The sequence below is a fragment of the Salvelinus alpinus genome, chromosome 12 (genome assembly GCF_045679555.1).
Source record: "Salvelinus alpinus chromosome 12, SLU_Salpinus.1, whole genome shotgun sequence".
NCBI classification, from domain to species: Eukaryota; Metazoa; Chordata; class Actinopteri; order Salmoniformes; family Salmonidae; genus Salvelinus; species Salvelinus alpinus.
Window position 1 is genome coordinate 21,674,562 of NC_092097.1, and position 21,806 is coordinate 21,696,367.

General features: G+C 42.1%; 1 protein-coding gene across 4 annotated transcripts in view; it reads right to left on the reverse strand.

The window, feature by feature from the left end:
* Positions 1–21,806, reverse strand: part of LOC139535681 (eukaryotic translation initiation factor 4 gamma 3-like) — an 85,001-nt gene that overhangs the window by 53,725 nt on the left and 9,470 nt on the right. For all 4 annotated transcript variants that reach the window (XM_071335367.1, XM_071335366.1, XM_071335365.1 and 1 more), the window contains exon 2: positions 13,836–13,935. In XM_071335367.1, coding sequence (XP_071191468.1) covers positions 13,836–13,935 — 100 coding nt within the window. The remainder of the gene's footprint in view (positions 1–13,835; positions 13,936–21,806) is intronic.

Here is a 21,806-nt window from a genome sequence, read left to right on the forward strand (position 1 = left end):
CCTGGTGGCACTGGTGCCACTAAGATTTAAGTTGATTGCACCAGCCCATTATTTGGTGCCATCAATTGTTTTCCACAGCATCACGCAATATGAAATTGGCTATCACCTTATAAAGTAATTTTATTGATAGACCAGTGGTTCCCAAACTGTTTTATAGTCCCGTACCCCTTCAAACATTCAACCTCCAGCTGCCTACCCCATCGAGCACCAGGGTCAACACACTCTCAAATGTTGTTTTTTGCCATCATTGTAAGCCTGCCACACACACACACAAACACACTATACGATATGTTTAATAAACATAAGAATGAGTGTGAGTTTGTCACAACCCTGCTTGTGGCAAGTGACAAATAGCTCTTATAGGACCAGGTCATAAATAATAAAATAGATAAATAATTTTGCTCTTTATTTAACCATATAAAACCTTATTTGTTCATCGAAAATTGTGAATAACTCACTACAGGTTAATGAGAAGGGTGTGCTTGAAAGGATGCACATAACTCTGCAATATTGAGTGTTATTGGAGTCTCACACTTAAATCATTTTCCACACAGTCTGTGCTTGTATTTAGTTTATGCTAGTGAGGGCCGAGAATCCACTCTCACATAGGTACATGGTTGCAAAGGGAATTAGTGTCATAACAGTGCGATTTGCCAAGGCAGGATACTCTGAGGGCAGCCCAAACCAGAAATCTGTCAGTGTCTTCTGATTAAATTCCATTTTCACAGAACCGCTTGTTGCAAGAGGCTCTCTTGTTTAGATATCGGTAAGTGGACTGGAGGCAGGGCATGAAAGGGATAACGAATCCAGTTGTTTGTGTCATCCGTTTAGGGAAAGTAACTGCGTAATTGCGCACCCAACTCACTCAGGTGCTTCGCTAGATCACATTTGACATTGTCTGTAAGCTTGAGTTCATTTGCACACAAAAAAAAAAGATGGAAATACCTGTGTGTTGTCCTTGTTAATGCAGACAGAGAAGAGCTCCAACTTCTTAACCATAGCCTCAATTTTATCCCGCACATTGAATATAGTTGCGGAGAGTCCCTGTAATCCTAGATTCAGATCATTTAAGCAAGAAAAAACATCACCCAGATATGCCAGTCGTGTGAGAAACTCATCAGGCAAGTGAAAATGATGGTCAGTAAAGAAAACTTTAAGCTTGTCTCTCAATTCAAAAAAAACATACAGCGCACTTCTGTATGCCGTAAAAGCGTTACATGGTCGCTGCCAATATCATTGCATACTGTGGAAAATACACGAGAGTTCAGGGGTCTTGCATTAACAAAGTTAACCATTTTCACTGTAGTGTCCAAAACGTCTTTCAAGCTGTCAGGTCATTCCCTTGGCAGCAAGAGCCTCTCGGTGGATGCTGCAGTGTACCCAAGTGGCGTCGGGAGACACTGCTTGCACGCGCGTTACCACTCCACTATGTCTCCCTGTCATGGCTTTTGCGCCATCAGTACAGATACCAACACATCTTGACCACCAAAGTCCATTTGATGTCACAAAGCTGTGCAGTACTTTAAAAATATCCTCTCCTGTTGTCCTGGTTTCCAGTGGTTTGCAGAAGAGGATGTCTTCTTTAACTTCTCTGGGATATGTGGGACGCTAACGTCCCACTTGGCCAAAAGCCAGTAAAAATGCAGAGCGCCAAATTCAAATAAATTACTATAAACATCCAACTTTCATGAAAAACAAAACAAAAAAACACCAAATTAAAGCTACACTTGTTGTGAATCCAGCCAACATGTCTGATTTCAAAAAGGATTTACGGCGAAAGCACACCAAACGATTATGTTAGGTCAGTACATAGCCACAGAAAAACACAGCAATTTTTCCAGCCAAAGAGAGGAGTAACAAAAAGCAGAAATAGAGATAAAATTAATCACTAACCTTTGATGATCTTCATCAGATGACACTCATAGGACTTCATGTTACACAATACATGTATGTTTTGTTCGGTAAAGTTCATATTTATATCCAAAAATCTGAGTTTAGGCGGGACGCTACTGTCTCACTTGGCCAAAAGCCAGAGAAAATGCAGAGCGCCATATTCATATAAATTACTATAAAAATCTAACTTTCATTAAATCACACATGAAAGATACCAAATTAAAGCTACACTGGTTGTAAATCCAGCCAACATGTCAGAATTCAAATAGGCTTTTCGGCGAAAGGAAACGATGCTATTATCTGAGTTAGCACCATTGTAAACAAAGAGAGATAAGCATATTTCAACCCTGCAAGCGCGACACAAAATGCAGAAATAAAAATATAATTCATGCCTTACCTTTGACGAGCTTCTGTTGTTGGCACTCCAATATGTCCCATAAACATCACAAATGGTCCTTTTGTTCGATTAATTCCATCGATATATATCCAAAATGTCAATTTATTTGGCCCGTTTGATCCAGAAAAACACCGGTTTCAACTCGTGAAACATGACTACAAAATATCTCAAAAGTTACCTGTAAACTTTGCCAAAACATTTCAAATTACTTTTGTAATACAACTTCAGGTATTTTGTAACGTAAATAATCGATAAAATTGAAGACAAGATGATCTGTGTTCAATACAGGATTAAAACAATCTGTAGCATGCTTTCTGGTCACGCGCCTCTATCTAACAGTACACAACAAGTGACACTGATTCAAAATGGCCGTACTTCTTCATTACACAAAGGAAAAACCCTCAACTAATTTCTAAAGACTGTTGACATCCAGTGGAAGCGGTAGGAACTGCAAGAAGGTCAATTAGAAATCTGTATTCCCAATGAAAATCCATTGAAAAGAGAGTGACCTCAAAAAAAAAAGTTCTTTATGGTTTGTCCTCGGGGTTTCGCCTGCTAAATAAGTTCTGTTATACTCACTGACATGATTCAAACAGTTTTAGAAACGTCAGAGTGTTTTCTATCCAAATCTACTAACAATATGCATATATTATCTTCTGGGGATGAGTAGCTGGCAGTTGAATTTGGGTATGCTTTTCATCCAAACGTGAAAATGCTGCCCCCTATCCTAGAGAAGTTAACTGACACCCCCATGAACATAAACGGACATATACAAGGAGCTGTGCCAGGCCTGACACATCTGTTGACTCATCCAGCTGTAACACATAGAATTCACTGGCTTGTATGCGAAACAGTAATTGTTTCAAAACATCTCCTGCGTCGTGAAACAGTGCTGTTTGATGAAGGCATTGTCTGTATAGTTTTGGCCTTTTCCCCCCAGCATTGTCCCAGCCATATCCGCGGCAGCAGGAAGAATTAAGTCCTCCACAATAGTATGGGGCTTGCCTGTCCAAGCCACTCAGTAGCTCACCAGATAAGGTGCTTCTAGCCCCTTCTTATTAATGGTATCTGTTACTTTTATACATGTCTTACTATTCGAAAGTCGTCTTAATTCTCTCAAAAAACTCCTGTGGCTTATTTTTCTAAATGGTATGTTTTGTTTCTAAATGTCTGCACAAGAGTGAAGGTTTTCATTGAGTTGTGAGATAGTACTTTTGCACATATAACACACTGTGCTGAGGAAAGGCACTACTCCCAATATAAGTGAACCCCAAATCAATGTAGTTCATCATATCAGGCGAGAAAAAAATCTCACCCAAATGTATAGCCCCGTTGGAAAATATAAATGGACTGTTTGAAAATGTGAAAAAAAAGACAAAATGTATATATTTTACATGTGAATCACATTTTTATTTGGCGTACTCCCGACGGCATTGCGCGTACCCCAGTTTGGGAATACCTGTAATAGACTACGGAGATTGTATTCCAGAAATAAGTTGTTTCATCATCTTTTCATGTTGTGAATCAAAATATTTTAATGTGCAACCTAATCCAGTGATTGTCATGCATTCTGGATTGACAATTATGCTATTGTTATATTTCACTGTTAAAATAGGGCTCTGGAATTTTCTGATTTATTTTGATTCAATAGACAGGAATTTGCCTGCATTTGTATGTGCACTAATATCACAGGGATTTTTTTTTAAGGCTAATTCACCACCTAAGTGGAATCTTAAAAACACATTAGCTAGACCGCTAACACTAAATATACAGTGCCTTCAAAAGGTATTCATACCCCTTGACTTATTCCACATTTTGTTGTGTTACAGCCTGAATTCAAAATGAATTACATTACTTTCTCCCATCTACACACAATACCCCATAATGGCAAAGTGAAAACATGTTAGTAGATATTTTTGCAAATGTATTAAATACAGAAATATCTCATTTACATAAGTGTTCACACCGCTGAGTTAATACTTTGTAGAAGCACATTTGGCAGCGATTACAGCTGTGAGTCTTTCTGGGTAAGTCTCAAAGCTTTCCTCACCTGGATTGTGCAACATTGGCCCATTATTCTTTTCAAAATTCTTCAAGCTTCGTCAAATTAGTTGTTGATCATTGCTAGACAACCATTTTCAGGTCTTGCCATAGTTTTTACTTTAATCTACTTGAAAGTCTAACTATGAAATAAAGGAACATTACACGTGGTCTGTGGTAGTGAGGCCCGTTGGACGTACTGCCAAATTCTCTAAAGTGACATTGGAAGCGGCTTATGGTAGAAACATTTACATTAAATGTTCTGGCAACAGCTCTGGTGGACATTCCTGCAGTCAGCATGCCAATTGCACACTTCCTCAAAACTTGAGACATCTGTGGCATTGTGTTGTGTGACAAAACAGCACATTTTAGAGTGTCCTTTTATTGTCCCCAGCTGAAGGTGCACCTGTGTAGTGATCATGCGGTTTAAATCAGCTTCTTGATATTCCACACCTGTCAGGTGGATGGATTATATTGGCAAAGGAGAAATGCTCACTAAAAGGGATGTAAACTAATTTGTGCAACATTTGAAAGAAATAAGCTTTTTGTGCATATGGAACATTTCTGGTATGTTTAAATTTAACCTCATGAAACATGGGACCAGCACTTTACATGTAACGTTTATATTTTTGTTCTGTATAGATTACAACGGCGATGAACAGAGTTGTGGATAAAACGTTAACAGTATGTCACCACGCTCAATGAGAAAAGCCTATGCAGTTGCCAACACCTCAAATGTTGACACATTTACACCGACATCACCCCAGTATTTCGGAGCAAGATGGAAACAACATCGTCTCCCCTCTGCATTCAAGCAGCCCTTGGCAGCTGATTCTGACCAGGCCAAAAGAAATTACAAGAGCGGTAGGTAGGCTATTTTTTATAGCCAAGGATATGCACCCATTCTCGGTGGTTGAGAAAAGAGGATTTCAGCACCTTGTGAAAGTGCTCGAGCAACGTTACGAACTTACCTCTTGCACTCATTTCAGCAAACACATAGTACCCGCTCTATACAAGCAAGCCAAAGCTTTCAATGAATTGGCCAATGCACCCTGTGTTGTGCTCATCACAGCACGGAGTGGGAAATGTACCATACTACAGACATGCCCCCTTTATGAGAGTCACAGGTGCGCATCTGTCATTGAAGGAGGCAGTGTCATGGTGAGTTCGTAACCAAGTGGCAATTTACCACATACAACTGGAAAAAATCCACTTGTACGGCCCTCCAACTGGTAATTACTAGTGGGAAACTCGTCTATCATCCTAAGTAGAGGTCGACCGATTAAGCGGAACGGCCGATTAGTTAGGGCCCATTTCAAGTTTTCATAACAAATCGGTAAATCGGTATTTTTGGACACCGATTATGGCCGATTACATTGCACTCCACGAGGAGACTGCGTGGCAGGCTGACTACCTGTTATGCGAGTGCAGCAAGGAGCCATGGTAAGGTGCAAGCTAGCATTAGATTTATCTTATAAAAAACAATCAATCTTAACATAATCACTAGTTAACTACACATGGTTGATGATATTACTAGTTTATCTAGCTTGTACTGCGTGGCATATAATTGATGCGGTGCCTGTTAATTTATCATTGAATCACAGCCTACTTCGCCAAACGGGTGATTTAACAAGCGCATTCGCGAAAAAAAGCACTGTCGTTGCACCAATGTGTACCTAACCATAAACATCAACGCCTTTCTTAAAATCAATTCACAAGTATATATTTTTAAACCTGCATATTTAGTTAATATTGCCTACTAACATGAATTTTGTTTAACTAGGGAAATTGTGTCACTTCTCTTGTGTTCTGTGCAAGCAGAGTCAGGGTATATGCAGCAGTTTGGGCCGTAATTAATTTGTCAGAATTGTACATAATTATGACATAACATTGATGGTTGTACAATGTAACAGCAATATTTAGACTTAGGGATGCCACCCGTTAGATGAAATACGGAACGGTTCCGTATTTCACTGAAAGAATAAATGTTTTGTTTTTGAAATGATAGTTTCCAGATTTGACCATATTAATGACCAAAGGCTTGTATTTCTGTGTGTTATGTTATAATTTAGTCTATGATTTGATATTTGACAGAGTAGTCTGACTGAGCGATGGTAAGCAGCAGCATGCTCGTAAGCATTCATTCAAACAGCACTTTTGTGCGTTTGACAGCAGCTCTTCGCAATGCTTTAAGCATTGAGCTGTTTATGACTTCAAGCCTATCAACTCCCGAGATTAGGCTGGTGTAACCGATGTGAAATGGCTAGCTAGTTAGTGGGGTGCGCGCTAATAGCGTTTCCAATCGGTGACGTCACTTGCTCTGAGACTTGGAGTAGTTGTTCCCCTTGCTCTGCAAGGGGAGCGATGGGTAACGATGCTTCGAGGGTGGCTGTTGTCGATGTGTTCCTGGTTCGAGCCCAGGTAGGGGCGAGGAGAGGGACGGAAGCTATACTGTTACACTGGCAATACTAAAGTGCCTATAAGAACATCCAATAGTCAAAGGTATATGAAATACAAATGGTAGAGAGAGAAATAGTCCTATAATTCCTATAATAACTACAACCTAAAACTTCTTACCTGGGAATATTGAAGACTCACGTTAAAAGGAACTACCAACTTTCATATGTTCTGAGCAAGGAACTTAAACGTTAGCTTTTTTACATGGCACATATTGCACTTTTACTTTCATCTCCAACACTTTGTTTTCGCATTATTTAAACCAAATTGAACATATTTCATAATTTGAGGCTAAAATTGATGTATTATATTAAGTTAAAATAAGTGTTTATTCAGTATTGTTGTAATTGTCATTATTACACACACACACACACACACACATACATACATACATATAAAAATAAATAATAAATAATACATTTTTAAAAGACGGCCGATTAATCGGTATCAGTTTTTTTTGGCCCTGCAGTAAATCGGTATCGGTGTTGAAAAATCATAATCGGTCGACCTCTAATCCTAAATACCCACTTCCCCCACATGGTGACCTCTGACATCCTCTACTAAGTAAATGGCCTCTATAACAGCATTTTCAGCAGTTAAACGCAACATTTATAATAAGCAATCCATTATTTCGGTTTTTGAACTCTATAATGTGTTTACAAGTATGATAGCTGTACTTTTAGTTTATGGTTGACACAGTTTGTAGGCATTAGCCAATCAGTTTCTCAACGAGTTAAAAATCACATGAATGCATCCAATTTTTATTTATGACTTCACAACTGGTAAATTCCCACCTCCCACATGGTTACAAACACAGCATCAGAGTGGAAACTTGAGGCCGAACTTGGGCTGTGGCGGTCATGAAATTTCTTCAGCCGGTGATTGTCAAGCAAATATCTGCCGGTCTCCACATTTACTTTTCATCTGCCAACAAGATAGTAGGCTTAATGAACAGCAAAACGGTAACTGACCGTTAATTAACATAAACACATTTAGCATTTCCTGGCTTCCACGCATAGCCTACAAGCCACTCATTCAGACCTTTGGAACATCTACATTTTAAAAAGTCTAATAAATCTATGTAATCAATCCATAATATATATTTTAGACAGGTCTAAAGATACATGATATGAAGAAAATGGAGTCTATTTCAGAAGAACAGAGTATACTCTGAGTTGTCCTTATGTAAGGCCCTGATCTGGCTATGCCATATGGCTAAGAGCTACTCTAGTTCATTTAGCAGACAAGATTTGCTTAGAATTCCGTGGCATTATTTATTTATTTATTATTTGATAGTATGAAGAATACAATTGAACATAGCTGAATAAAACAATGGGTATACCTATATGCTTAATTTAGAGTTATTTATGTAACTTTAGTTGTGATACAAACATTGGTGTACATGTTTTGATTTTTAATACATTCTAAGGCTGCATGATTCAACTAATGATGATTTGAAAACAGTTACATGAAAAGGCATGAGCTTACATACACCTTTGCCAAATACATTTTAACTCAGTTTTTCACAATTCCTGACATTTAATCCTCATAAAAATTCCCTGTCTTAGGTCAGTTAGGATCACCACTATTTTAATAATGTCAAATGTCAGAATAATAGTAGAGAGAATTATTTATTTCAGCTTTAATTTCTTTCATTACATTCCCAGTGGGTCAGAAGTTTACATACACTCAATTAGCATTTGGTAGCATTGCCTTTAAATTGTTTAACTTGGGTCAAACATTTCAGGTAGCCTTCCATAAGCTTCCCACAATAAGTTGGGTGAATTTTGGCCCATTCCTCATGACAGCGCTGGTGTAACCGAGTCAGGTTTGTAGGCCACACGCTTTTTCAGTTCTGCCCACAAATATTATATAGGATTGAGGTCATGGCTTTGTGTTGGCCACTCCAATACCTTGACCTTGTTGTCCCCTTAAGCCATTTTGCTACAACTTTGGAAGTATGCTTGGGGTCATTGTCAATTTGGAAGACCCATTTGCGACCAAGCTTTAAAACTTCCTGACTGATGTCTTCAGATATTGTTTCAATATATCCACATCATTTTCCTACCTCATGATGCAATCTATTTTGTGAAGTGCACCAGTCCCTCCTGCAGCAAAGCACCCCTACAACATGATGCTGCCACCCCCCATGCTTCACGGTTGGGATGGTGTTCTTCGGCTGTCAAGCCTCCCCCTTTTTTCTCCAAACATAACGATGGCCATTATGGCCAAACAGTTCTATTTTTGACCACAGGACATTTCTCCAAAAAGTAAGATCTTTATCCCCATGTGCAGTTGCAAACCGTAGTCTTGATTTTTTATGGCGGTTTTGGAGCAGTGGCTTCTTCCTTGCTGAGTGGCCTTTCAGGTTATGTCGATATAGGACTCATTTTACTGTGGATATAGATACTTTTGTACCCGTTTCCTCCACCATCTTCACAAGGTCCTTTGCTGTTGTTCTGGGATTGATTTGCACTTTTCACACCAAAGTACGGTCATCTCTAGGAGACAGAACACGTCTCCTTCCTGAGCAATATGACAGCTGCGTGGTCCCATGGTGTTTATAATTGCGTACTATTGTTTGTACAGATGAACGTGGTACCTTCAGGCATTTGGAAATTGCTCCCAAGGATGAACCAGACTTGGAGGTCTACAATGTGTCTTGGCTGAGTTCTTTTCATTTTCCCATGATGTCAAGCAAAGAGGCACTGAGTTTGATGGTAGACCTTGAAATACATCCACAGGTACACCTCCAATTGACTCAAATGATGTCAATTAGCCTATCAGAAGCTTCTAAAGCCATGACATCATTTTCTGGAATTTTCCAAGCTGTTTAAAAGGCACAGTCAACTTATGTTAACTTCTGACCCACTGAAATTGTGATTCAGGGAATTATAAGTGAAATAATTTGTCTGTAAACAATTGTTGGAAAAATTACTTGTGTCATGCACAAAGTAGATGTCCTAACCGACTTGCCAAAACTATAGTTTGTTAACAAGAAATTTGTGGAGTGGTTGAAAAACGAGTTTGAATGACTTTAACCTAAGTGTATGTAAACATCCGACTTCAACTGTCTGTCTGTCTGTCTGTCTGTCTGTCTGTCTGTATACATACAAATTGTGTATATATATATATAAAAATAGGCCGATTAATCGGCATCAGCTTTTTTCGTCCTCCAATAATCGGTATCGGCGTTGAAAAATCATAAGCGGTTGACCTCCAATAGGCGTAGCCTATAGAAAGCTGATGGGATCCTCTTAAAAAAAATTAAATGCCATCACTGTTTTCTCAAGCAATTGCATAGCCTATAGAAATGTTGCGCATCATGAGCTCATGAAGTGTTTGATTAGATTTTTGAATACATTTGCATTGATGTCAGAATGATTGGAGGGACAACAGAGTGCTGCGTACCATGCAGTTAGCAGGTTTGGTAGGCTACTAATGACCTTCAGCAACATCAGAGCTTGGAGAAGCCTAATTACCGTAACTAAACGGTCACAAGCATTCATGACTTGTGACCGCCAGTGTGGCGGTAATACGGTCACCTTAACAGCACATGGCCCAACATAACAATCCTGTCACAACAGACAATGCCAGGAACATTGTGAATGCTTATTTTGTACATAATGTTGCTGCTACCTTCTCTTATGACTGAAAATAACTCCTGGACATCAGAACAGCGATTACTCACCACAAACTGAAAGAAGCTTTTTCCTTTAACGAGTTCGACGAGAAAGATATACTGATCTCCCGGGAACAGGCCCAGATCCCAGTCAGTTGCGTGAAGAAAAGACGGAGGAAAAGAGGACGCATATCGGGCTGCCTTCTGAGAATCCGTAGGAGAGCAAGTAAACTCCCACTGCCATCAATTCCACTTGCCAACATGCAATCATTGGAAAATAAAATTGATGACCTACAATTATCTTACCAACGGGACATTAAGAAGTGTAATATCTTGTTTCACCGAGTCGTGGCTGAATGACGACACGGATAATATAGAGCTGGCGGGATTTTCCATGCACCGGCAGAACAGAGAAGCTACGTCTGGTAAGACGAGGGGTGGGGGTGTGTGTCTTTTTGTTAATAACAGCTGGTGCGGGTAGTCTCATATTAAAGAAGTCTTGAGGTATTGCTCGCCGGAGATAGAGTACCACATGATAAACTGTAGACCACCCTATCTATATTATTATTTGTAGCCGTCTATTTACCACCACAGACCGATGCTGGCACTAAGACCGCACCCAAACAACTCAATAAGACCATAAGCAAACAAGAAAATGCAACTTTAATGCAGGCAAACTTAAATCGGTTTTACCAGAAAAAAAAACCTCTAGAACACCTTTACTCCACACACAGAGATGCATACTAAGCTCTCCCCCATTTGGCAAATCTGACCATAATTCTATCCGCCTGATTCCTGCTTACAAGCAAAAAAACTGAAGCCGGAAGTACCAGTGACTTGCTCAATATGGAAGTGGTCAGATGAGGATGCTACAATACAGGACTGTTTTGCTAGCACAGACTGGAATATGTTCCGGGATTCATCCAATGGCATTGAGGAGTATATCACCTCAGTCATCAGCATCATCGACGACGTCGTCCCCACAGCGACCGTATGTACATATCCAAACCAGAAGCCATGGATTACACGCAAAATCTGCATCGAGCTAAAAGCTCAAGGAGCGGGACACTAATCCGGATGATTAGAAGAAATCCAGGAATGCCCTCAGACGAACCATCAAACAAGCAAAGTGTCAATACAGAATTAAGATTGAATCCTCCTACACCGGCTCTGACACTCGTCAGATGTGGCAGGTATTGAAAACTATTATGGACTACAAAGGGAAACCAAGACGCGAGCTGCCCAGTGACGCAAGCCTACCAGACGAGCTAAATGCCTTTTATGCTCACTTTGAGGTAAGCAACACTGAAGCATGCACGAGAGCACCAGCTGTTCTGGATGACTGTGTGATAACGTTCTCGGTAGCCGATGTGAGCAAGACCTTTAAACAGGTCAACATTCACAAAGCCGCGGGGCCAAACGGATTACCAGGACGTGTACTCAAAGCATGCGCGGACCAACTGGCAAGTGTCTTCACTGACATTTTCAACCTCTCCCTGACGGAGTCTGTAATACCTACATGTTTCAAGCAGACCACCATAGTCCCTGTGCCCAAGGAAGCGAAGGTAACCTGTCTAAATGATTACCGCCCCGTAGCACTCACGTCAGTAGCCATGAAGTGCTTTGAAAGGCTGGTCATGGCTCACATCAACAGCATCCGGATACCCTAGACCCACTCCAATTTGCATACCGCCACAACAGATCCAGAGATGACGCAATCTCAATCGTACTCAACACTGTCCTTTCCTACCTGGACAAAAAGGAACACCTATGTGAGAATCCTGTTCATTGACAACAGCTCAGCGTTCAACACCATAGTGCCTACAAAGCTCAACACTAAGCTAAGGACCCTGGGACTAAACACCTCCCTCTGCAACTGGATCCTGGACTTCCTGACGGGCAGCCCCCAGGTGGTAATGGTAGGCAACAACACGTCTGCCACGTGGATCCTCAACACTGGGGCCCCTCAGGGGTGTGTACTTACTCCCCTCCTGTACTCCCTGTTCACACACGACTGCATGGCCAAACACAACTCCAACACCATCATTAAGTTTGCCGACGACAAAACAGCGGTAGACCTGATCACGACAACGATGAGACAGCCTATAGGGAGGTCAGAGAACTGGCAGTGTGGTGTCAGGACAACAACCTCTCCCTCAATGTGAGCAAGACAAAGCAGCTGATCGTGGACTACAGGAAAAGGCGGGCCGAACAAGCCCCCATTAACATCAACGGGGCTGTCGTGGAGCGGGTCGAGAGTTATGTTCCTTGGTGTCCACATCACCAACAAACTATTATGGTCCAAAACACCCCAAGACAGTCATGAAGAGGGCAAGACAAAACCTTTTCCCCCCCTCAGGAGACTGAAAAGATTTGGCGTGGGTCCTCAGATACTCAAAAACTTCTACAGCTGCACCATCGAGAGCATCCTGACCGGTTGCAACACCGCCTGGTATGGCAACTGCTTGGCATCTGACCGTACGGCGCTACAGAGGGTAGTGCGTACGGCCCAGTACATCACTGGGGCCAAGCGTCCTGCCATCCAAGACCTATATAATATGTGGTGTCAGAGGAAAGCCCATAATATTGTAAGAGACTCCCAGTCACCCAAGTCATAGGCTGTTTTCTCTGCTACCACTCGGCAAGCGGTACCGGAGTGCCAAGTCTAGGACCAAAACGCTCCTTAACAGCTTTTACCCCCGAGCCATAAGACTGTTTAACAATTAATCAAATGGCCACCAGACTATTACATTGACCCCCCCCTCTATTTGTTTGTACACTGCTGCTACTCACTGTTTATTATCTGTGCATAGTCACTTCACCCATACCTACATGTACAAATTACTAACTAATCTGTAACCCGCACATATACTCTGTACCGGTACCCCCTGTATATAGCCTCGTTATTTCTGTTATGTTACTTTTTATTTTAATAATTTTTTACTTTAGTTTATTTGGTAAATAATCTCTTAACTCTTCTTGAGCTGCACTGTTGGCTAACGGCTTGTAAGTAAGCATTTCACGGTAAGGTCTACACTTGTTGTATTCGGCGCATGTGTCAAATGAAGTTTGATTTTTACATTGTTAATTGCATAACGTTTTCCAGCTGTACAGAAACCGAACCCCCAAAACCACAATAAGTATCAAATGGTGGGTTTGGTGAACCGTTACACCCCTAGTGACCATGTAGAATATGTAGCTAGCACCGATGCAACCAATTAAACATTTTACTCACACGACCAAGTCAAAGGGTAGAAAAATGTCACTAAATGGTCGCAGTCTGGCGCCCTGCAGTGTCAGACGTGAGATATGTGGTTGGCAAATGCTTGCCAGGGTTCACAACCAGCATGTGTGGTATGAGCATATGCATCTGTGGTGGAGCATGAATGTGTGTGTGTGTGTGTTTGTGTGTGTGTGTGTACTCACGCTGTAGACGGCAGTGACGCCGGGCTGTGTGGGGAAGATGCGGTCGTCCAGGGTTGGCTGAACCCGAGGGATCCTGGGACGCGTCATATTAAGGAAAATTCTGGAAAAGGATCAACTTAAGGCCAAAACGGGTCAAAGGTGGAGGCATCAACAAGCTCAACAGCAGCAGGGACACATTAACATGCTTTGGAACATTAATGTTCTGTACTAAACAACAATGTCTTACATCTGGTAAAAACACGTTCCTTCCAATTCAAATTTTCGTACAGTACAAGTTTATCACATCTTTGTACGCAAGTTCTCTAGTTCCTGGGCGGGGTTTTAGCCAATGTTTCCCAATACCCGACACCGCTTGCCCCCCTCCCTAAATACTCAATCTCCAAGAGTACAGTGTGTTCCTTTACCAGGGAGCGTGTGTGTCAAAGGGAAATCCCGACATGGATTTCCAAAACTCCCACTCTAAGAACGTTAGCGTCCCAGATAGACGATTCCTATTTTATTCAAGAAATTATGTTAATTCAAGGTACCAAATTCAAAGGTCATTTTAGAATCTCTTAACTCAATAGGTCAATCATGACTGCTGAAAAGAAATGCATTAAATGTACTGTCTCACATCTAGGACTAGTCTACATAACGACCCCCTTAACCAGGGACAGGCTTTCTATTTCCAGATAGGGTTGTTGACATGTGATCATGAGTCAGGACTCTGTTTATCAGTGACTGCTATGAAAGAGTGACGAGACTGATGAAGAGTGAAGAGGGCGGGGGGGCTGCCAGACAGAGGAGAGGACCTCAGTAACCTGTTCAGGCAGTTCATTGGGACTTACAGGCAGAGGCACACAACACACACACCGGTCACATGATTACAAGGAAATGAGAGCGTTTGGCTTTCTTGCTTTCCCTTCTGACACTTTTTGGCCATTCCCAAAATCCCACCCCTCCCCTTCACTCTTTCCTTGCCTGTATGGGCCCTCATCTCCACTGGCTTTCCGCCAAGACCACCACTCCTCCCAAAAGAGAGAGAATACTTTTTTAACAGTGGAACTGAAGACAGCAGCTACGCAGCATAAAGAGGGCCTGGAAAAGGAAGAAATACAGGATACAGTTGATGTCTTAAATAAAGCCAAACAAACAAGAGTCGGAGTGGACATCCCTGTTGTGAGTGTGTCTTCACTCTAACATAGCCAGGGAACAGCCGTAGTCACAGTCTGGGGAGAAAACAGCGGGGAGTGAATACTGGTGCAGTGTTGTCTTGTGTGGTGTGTCTGTGCTTGTGTGAGGGGGCCTGGAGGGGAGCGGGTAGTGACACTAAGAGAATCTGATCCGTCTGTCCGTATGGGCCCAGGACCGGTTGGCAGGGCTGTCTGTGTTGTGGAATGCAAACAGAGAGTGAGAGGGTGCTCTGTGCTGAGCATGTGAAACCAACGAGGAGGTGGGCAGCAGGGACGTTTCCGCCATGGGTCAGAGGTTAGCAGGCTGCACAACTGCAGAGGGGAAAATGATCAGGTGAGATGAGACAGCTGACACCCCCGGGGATTTGGCAGGAGGGACCGCATGACTCTTACTGGAATTACAATCTGATCCGATTGCTCCAATTGCTATTTAGCGCTGAATTGCATAACCAAATCCCTTTGCATGTGCAAAGCAAAACTTTGTTAAAACAAAATGATTAATAAAAAATGGTGAATCCATCAATGCATTTAGCAACATGTGGCTTGTGTGGTAACATCTGGCTTAGAAAAAACTGATGTCAACAAAAGCCAGTGTCCAAGCTACCATATTTTGTTAAGAAAGCCAAATTCCACTGGGACTTACAGTGACATACCTACCTACATATTACCCTCAGAGGCACTGGCACTACCCACTCAACCCTGCGAGCACCAGCCACTCAGAGTGACTGGCCACACTAATCAGTCATTAGTCTGAGATTAATTTAGTTTCTGCAGCAACAGAGGAGGAAAATATGTAATCTATTAGAGTAACAAAAGGCCAAGAGATCAGACAAAAGAAAATAAATGCCTATACACATAGCAAAATGTGGCCAATAGGGACTAGACAAGTGGGCTACAGCAACTGTAGTGAACATAGGCTACTTTATTACAAAACATGTCAGGTTATGATGCAGCTAACAGAACATAGTGAAACCAGGAAAAGGAAAGCCTGGTTTGCCCCAGACAGCAACCTTTTTGCATACAGTGCATTCGTTAAGTATTCAGACCCCTTGACTTTTTCCAAATTATGTTACGTTTACAGCCTTATTCTAAAGTTAAATTTTTTCTTTGTTTTATTTCCCTCAATCTACACACAAAACCCCATAATGACAAAGCAAATCCAGATTTAGATTTTTTTTTTTTTATGTACACTGCTCAAAAAAATAAAGGGAACACTTAAACAACACAATGTAACTCCAAGTCAATCACACTTCTATGAAATCAAACTGTCCACTTAGGAAGCAACACTGATTGACAATAAATTTCAGATGCTGTTGTGCAAATGGAATAGACAAAAGGTGGAAATTATAGGCAATTAGCAAGACACCCCCAAAAAAGGAGTGATTCTGCAGGTGGTGACCACAGACCACTTCTCAGTTCCTATGCTTCCTGGCTTATGTTTTGGTCACTTTTGAATGCTGGCGGTGCTCTCACTCTAGTGGTAGCATGAGACGGAGTCTACAACCCACACAAGTGGCTCAGGTAGTGCAGTTCATCCAGGATGGCACATCAATGCGAGCTGTGGCAAAAAGGTTTGCTGTGTCTGTCAGCGTAGTGTCCAGAGCATGGAGGCGCTACCAGGAGACAGGCCAGTACATCAGGAGACGTGGAGGAGGCCGTAGGAGGGCAACAACCCAGCAGAAGGACCGCTACCTCCGCCTTTGTGCAAGGAGGTGCACTGCCAGAGCCCTGCAAAATGACCTCCAGCAGGCCACAAATGTGCATGTGTCAGCATATGGTCTCACAAGGGGTCTGAGGATCTCATCTCGGTACCTAATGGCAGTCAGACTACCTCTGGCGAGCACATGGAGGCCTGTGCGGCCCCACAAAGAAATGCCACCCCACACCATGACTGACCCACCGCCAAACCGGTCATGCTGGAGGATGTTGCAGGCAGCAGAACGTTCTCCACGGTGTCTCCAGACTCTGTCACGTCTGTCACGTGCTCATGTGCTCAGTGTGAACCTGCTTTCATCTGTGAAGAGCACAGGGCGCCAGTGGCGAATTTGCCAATCTTGGTGTTCTCTGGCAAATGCCAAACGTCCTGCACGGTGCTGGGCTGTAAGCACAACCCCCACCTGTGGACGTCGGGCCCTCATACCACCCTCATGGAGTCTGTTTCTGACCGTTTGAGCAGACACATGCACATTTGTTGCCTGCTGGAGGTCATTTTGCAGGGCTTTGGCAGTGCACCTCCTTGCACAAAGGCGGAGGTAGCGGTCCTGCTGCTGGGTTGTTGCCCTCCTACGGCCTCCTCCACGTCTCCTGATGTACTGGCCTGTCTCCTGGTAGCGCCTCCATGCTCTGGACACTACGCTGACAGACACAGCAAACCTTTTTGCCACAGCTCGCATTGATGTGCCATCCTGGATGAACTGCACTACCTGAGCCACTTGTGTGGGTTGTAGACTCCGTCTCATGCTACCACTAGAGTGAGAGCACCGCCAGCATTCAAAAGTGACCAAAACATAAGCCAGGAAGCATAGGAACTGAGAAGTGGTCTGTGGTCACCACCTGCAGAATCACTCCTTTTTTGGGGGTGTCTTGCTAATTGCCTATAATTTCCACCTTTTGTCTATTCCATTTGCACAACAGCATCTGAAATTTATTGTCAATCAGTGTTGCTTCCTAAGTGGACAGTTTGATTTCATAGAAGTGTGATTGACTTGGAGTTACATTGTGTTGTTTAAGTGTTCCCTTTATTTTTTTGAGCAGTGTATATATAAAAAGGAAATATCACATTTACATAAGTATTCAGACCCTTCACTCAGTATTTTGTTGAAGCACCTTTGGCAGTGATAACAGCGTCAATTCTTCTTGGGTATGACGCTAAAAGCTTGGCATACCTGTATTTGGAGAGATTTTCCCCATTATTCTCTGCAGATCAGATGTCAGGTTGGATGGGGAGCGTCACTGCACAGCTATTTACAGGTCTCTCCAGAGGCACAGAGCTGGAGCAGGTTTTCATCTGGAGCAGGTTTTCATCAAGATCCTGACTAGTCTCCCAGTCCCTGCAGCTGAAAAAAATCCCAAAAGCATGATGCTGCCACCACCATGCTTCACCGTAGGGATGGTGCCAGGTTTCCTTCAGATGTGACGCTTGGCATTCAGGCCAAAGAGTTCAATATTGGTTTCATCAGACCAGAGAATCTTGTTTCTCCTGGTCTGAGAGTCCTTTAGGTGCCTTTTTGCAAACTCAAAGCAGGCTGTTATGTTCCTTTTACTGAGGAGTGGCTTCCGTCTGACCACTACCATAAAGGCTTGATTAGTGGAGTGCAGCAGAGATGGTTGTCCTTCTGGAAGGTTCTCCCATCTCCACAGAGGAACTCTGGAGCTCCTTCAGAGCGGACAATCGGGTTCTTGGTCACCTCCCTGACCAAGGCCCTTCTCCCCCGATTCTTCAGTTCGGCTGGGCGGACAGCTCTAGGAAGAGTCTTGGTGGTTCCAAACTTATTCCATTTAAGAATGATGGAGGCCACTGTGTTCTTGGGGACCTTCAAGGCTGCAGACATTCTTTGGTACCCTTCCCCAGATCTGTGCCTCGACACAATCCTGTCTCAGAGCTCTATGGACAATTCCTTCGTCCTCATGGCTTGGTTTTTGCTCTGACATGCACTCTAAACTGTGGGACCTTACATAGATTAGAGGTCGACCGATTAGTTAGGGCCCATTTCAAGTTTTCATAACAATCGGTAAATCAGCATTTTTGGACGTCGATTATGGCCGATTACATTGCACTCCACGAGGAGACTGCATGGCAGGCTGACCACCTGTTACGCGAGTGTAGCAAGGAGCCAAGGTAAGTTGCTAGCTAGCATTAAACCTAGCTTATAAAAAACAATCAATCTTAACATAATCACTAGTTAACTACGCATGTTGATGATATTACTAGTTTATCTAGATTGTCCTGCGTTGCATATAATCAGTGCGGTGCCTGTTAATTTATCATCGAATCACAGCCTACTTTGCCAATCTGGTGATGATGTAACAAGCGCATTCGTGAAAAAAAGCCCCGTTGTTGCACCAATGTACCTAACCATAAACATCAATGCCTTTCTTAAAATCAATACACAAGTATATATTTTTAAACCTGCATATTTAGTTAAAATAAATTAATGTTAGCAGGCAATATTAACTAGGGAAATTGTGTCACTTCTCTTGCGTTCTGTGCAAGCAGAGTCAGGGTATATGCAGCAGTTTGGGCCGCCTGGCTCGTTGCGAACTGTGTGAAGATTATGTCTTCCTAACAAAGACCGTAATTAATTTGCCAGAATTTTACATAATTATGACATAACATTGAAGGTTGTGCAAAGTAAAAGCAATATTTAGACTTAGGGATGTCACCCGCTCTATAAAATACGGAACGGTTCCGTATTTGACTGAAAGAATAAACGTTTTGTTTTCGAAATTCTAGTTTCCGGATTTGACCATATTAATGACCTAAGGCTCGTATTTGTGTGTTTATTATATTATAATTAAGTCTATGATTTGATATAGCAGTCTGACTGAGCAGCAGCAGGCTCGTAAGCATTCATTCAAACAGCACTTTCCTGCGTTTGCCAGCAGCTCTTCGCAATGCTTCAAGCACAGCGCTGTTTATGACTTCAAGCCAATCAGCTCCCGAGATTAGGCTGGCAATACTAAAGTGTCTATAAGAACATCCGATAGTCAAAGGTATATCAAATACAAATGGTATAGAGAGAAATAGTCCTATAATAACTACAACCTAAACTGGGAATATTGAAGACTCATGTTAAAATGAACCACCAGCTTTCATATGTTCTCATGTTCTAAGTAAGGAACTTAAACGTTAGCTTTTTTACATGGCACATATTGCACTTTCACTTCTCCAACACTGTGTTTTTGCATTATTTAAACCAAAATGAACGTTTCATTATTTATTTGAGACTACATTTATTTTGTTTATGTATTATATTAAGTTAAAATAAAAAAGTGTTCATTCAGTATTGTTGTAATTGTCATTATTACAAAAATCGGCATCTGCTTTTTTTGGTCCTCCAATAATCGGTATCGGCTTTGAAAAAACATAAATCGGTCGACCTCTAATATAGACAGATGTGTGCGTTTCCAAATCATGTCCAATCAATTGAATTTACCACAGGTGGACTCCAATCAAGTTGTAGAAACATCTCAAGGATGATCAATGGAAACAGGATGCACCTGAGCAAAATTGAGTCTCATAGCAAAGGTTCTGAATACTTACGTAAATAAGGTATTTCTGCTGTTCTTTATTTATAATAAATTTGGCAACATTTCTAAAAACATGTTTTCGCTTTGTTATTATGGGGTAGTGTGTGTAGATTAATGAGGAAGAACAAAATAATACATTTTAGAATAAGGCTGTAACTTAACAAAATGTGGAAAAAGTCAAGGGGTCTTAATACTTTCCGAATTACATGTAAAACACTGATCTGTGAAGGGCACAGAAGGGCACCTATCACAGCTCAGTAGACACAGGCACTGCACCCTGAAACTACTTTCTGAGCCAATCTGTTCCTTGGCCTACATGCCAGGACAGCCCTGTATCTAAATCCTAAACATAACCCCGAAGTCCATCTCAAGTACATGTTTCCAGGCTCTGATATAGATCACCACGTTCTGCAACAGTTAGTTCATTACCAATCACTCTGGGGCCACTGCAAGCCCCTCACACCTGTCCACTGACCTGCCCCATTTAGAGCCAGCAAAAGAGGAAAAGCAGCTGGTGTCCCTGTATCATCATTAGCTTAATGTAAAGCCACTTACATGCTGAGTGTGTATATGGGAAAGAGACAGAGATAGAGGTGCTGATAGAACAAGAGAAAGTGAGGAGTAGTTCAGAGTTAGAAATCAAATACGATTTTCTGCCGACTTGACTGCTCCACAAAACAAATTACATAAACTAAAAAGTGTTGCTGTGAGAACCCAAATTCCAGACAAAATGTTGGCAGAAATCTCCAAAACAAAAAAAAATAATAAAAAGTTATCTGGATTTCGCCTATCCCCAGTCAAGTCAATGATTTGTCTGTTCTATTCCTGTGCATTTAATCCTATCATATAGGAATCCAGATATCTTTTGAAAACTATTTAACAAAAAAATTCCTCCCAACTCCCTCAGAGACACCCTCTCGGAGAGTGGCAGGGACTGCCATTATCAACGGCGACCCTGGAGCAATTATGGTTTAGTGCCTTACTACAGTCTTCTCTAAACGTCTAATAGCACAATGACTAACCCTGAGGCTCCCTCCCAGTCTGCCCATTAGTTGTAGCAGCCTGGAGCTATAGCCTACCTGAGGCTGAGTGCAGCTGGTTCAGAGCGGAGTCACAGGATGTGACTGGAGCCCAGATGGTGCAGACACAAAACCACCCCTTCACTGTACTCCACTCTGCTGCCCCACCAGACCAGGCTCTCAGAGCACTGAATAAACACAGGGTTTAAGATGCAGCCTGCTGTGGCCTGGGACTGCTCTCTCACTACAGTTGGCCTACTACTGACATTGCTTATTCAGACCCCTTTAGCAGATCTTGGAGCAAGATTCTTGAGAAAATGTACAGTTGACTATAAATTTAATAAAACATCTCTTGTCTTTAGTAACAGCCATCAAAGAGTACCGTAGGCTTTTAAATCAGTGTGAGGACCCTATCCCTCCATAACATACAGAAGGAGTTGAGGACGCATGAAAGCGCTGCAAAATTACTCTCTAGGCTAAATGTTGGGGTTCAAATGACTGCACTATGGCATACCTATAAACTAATAGCC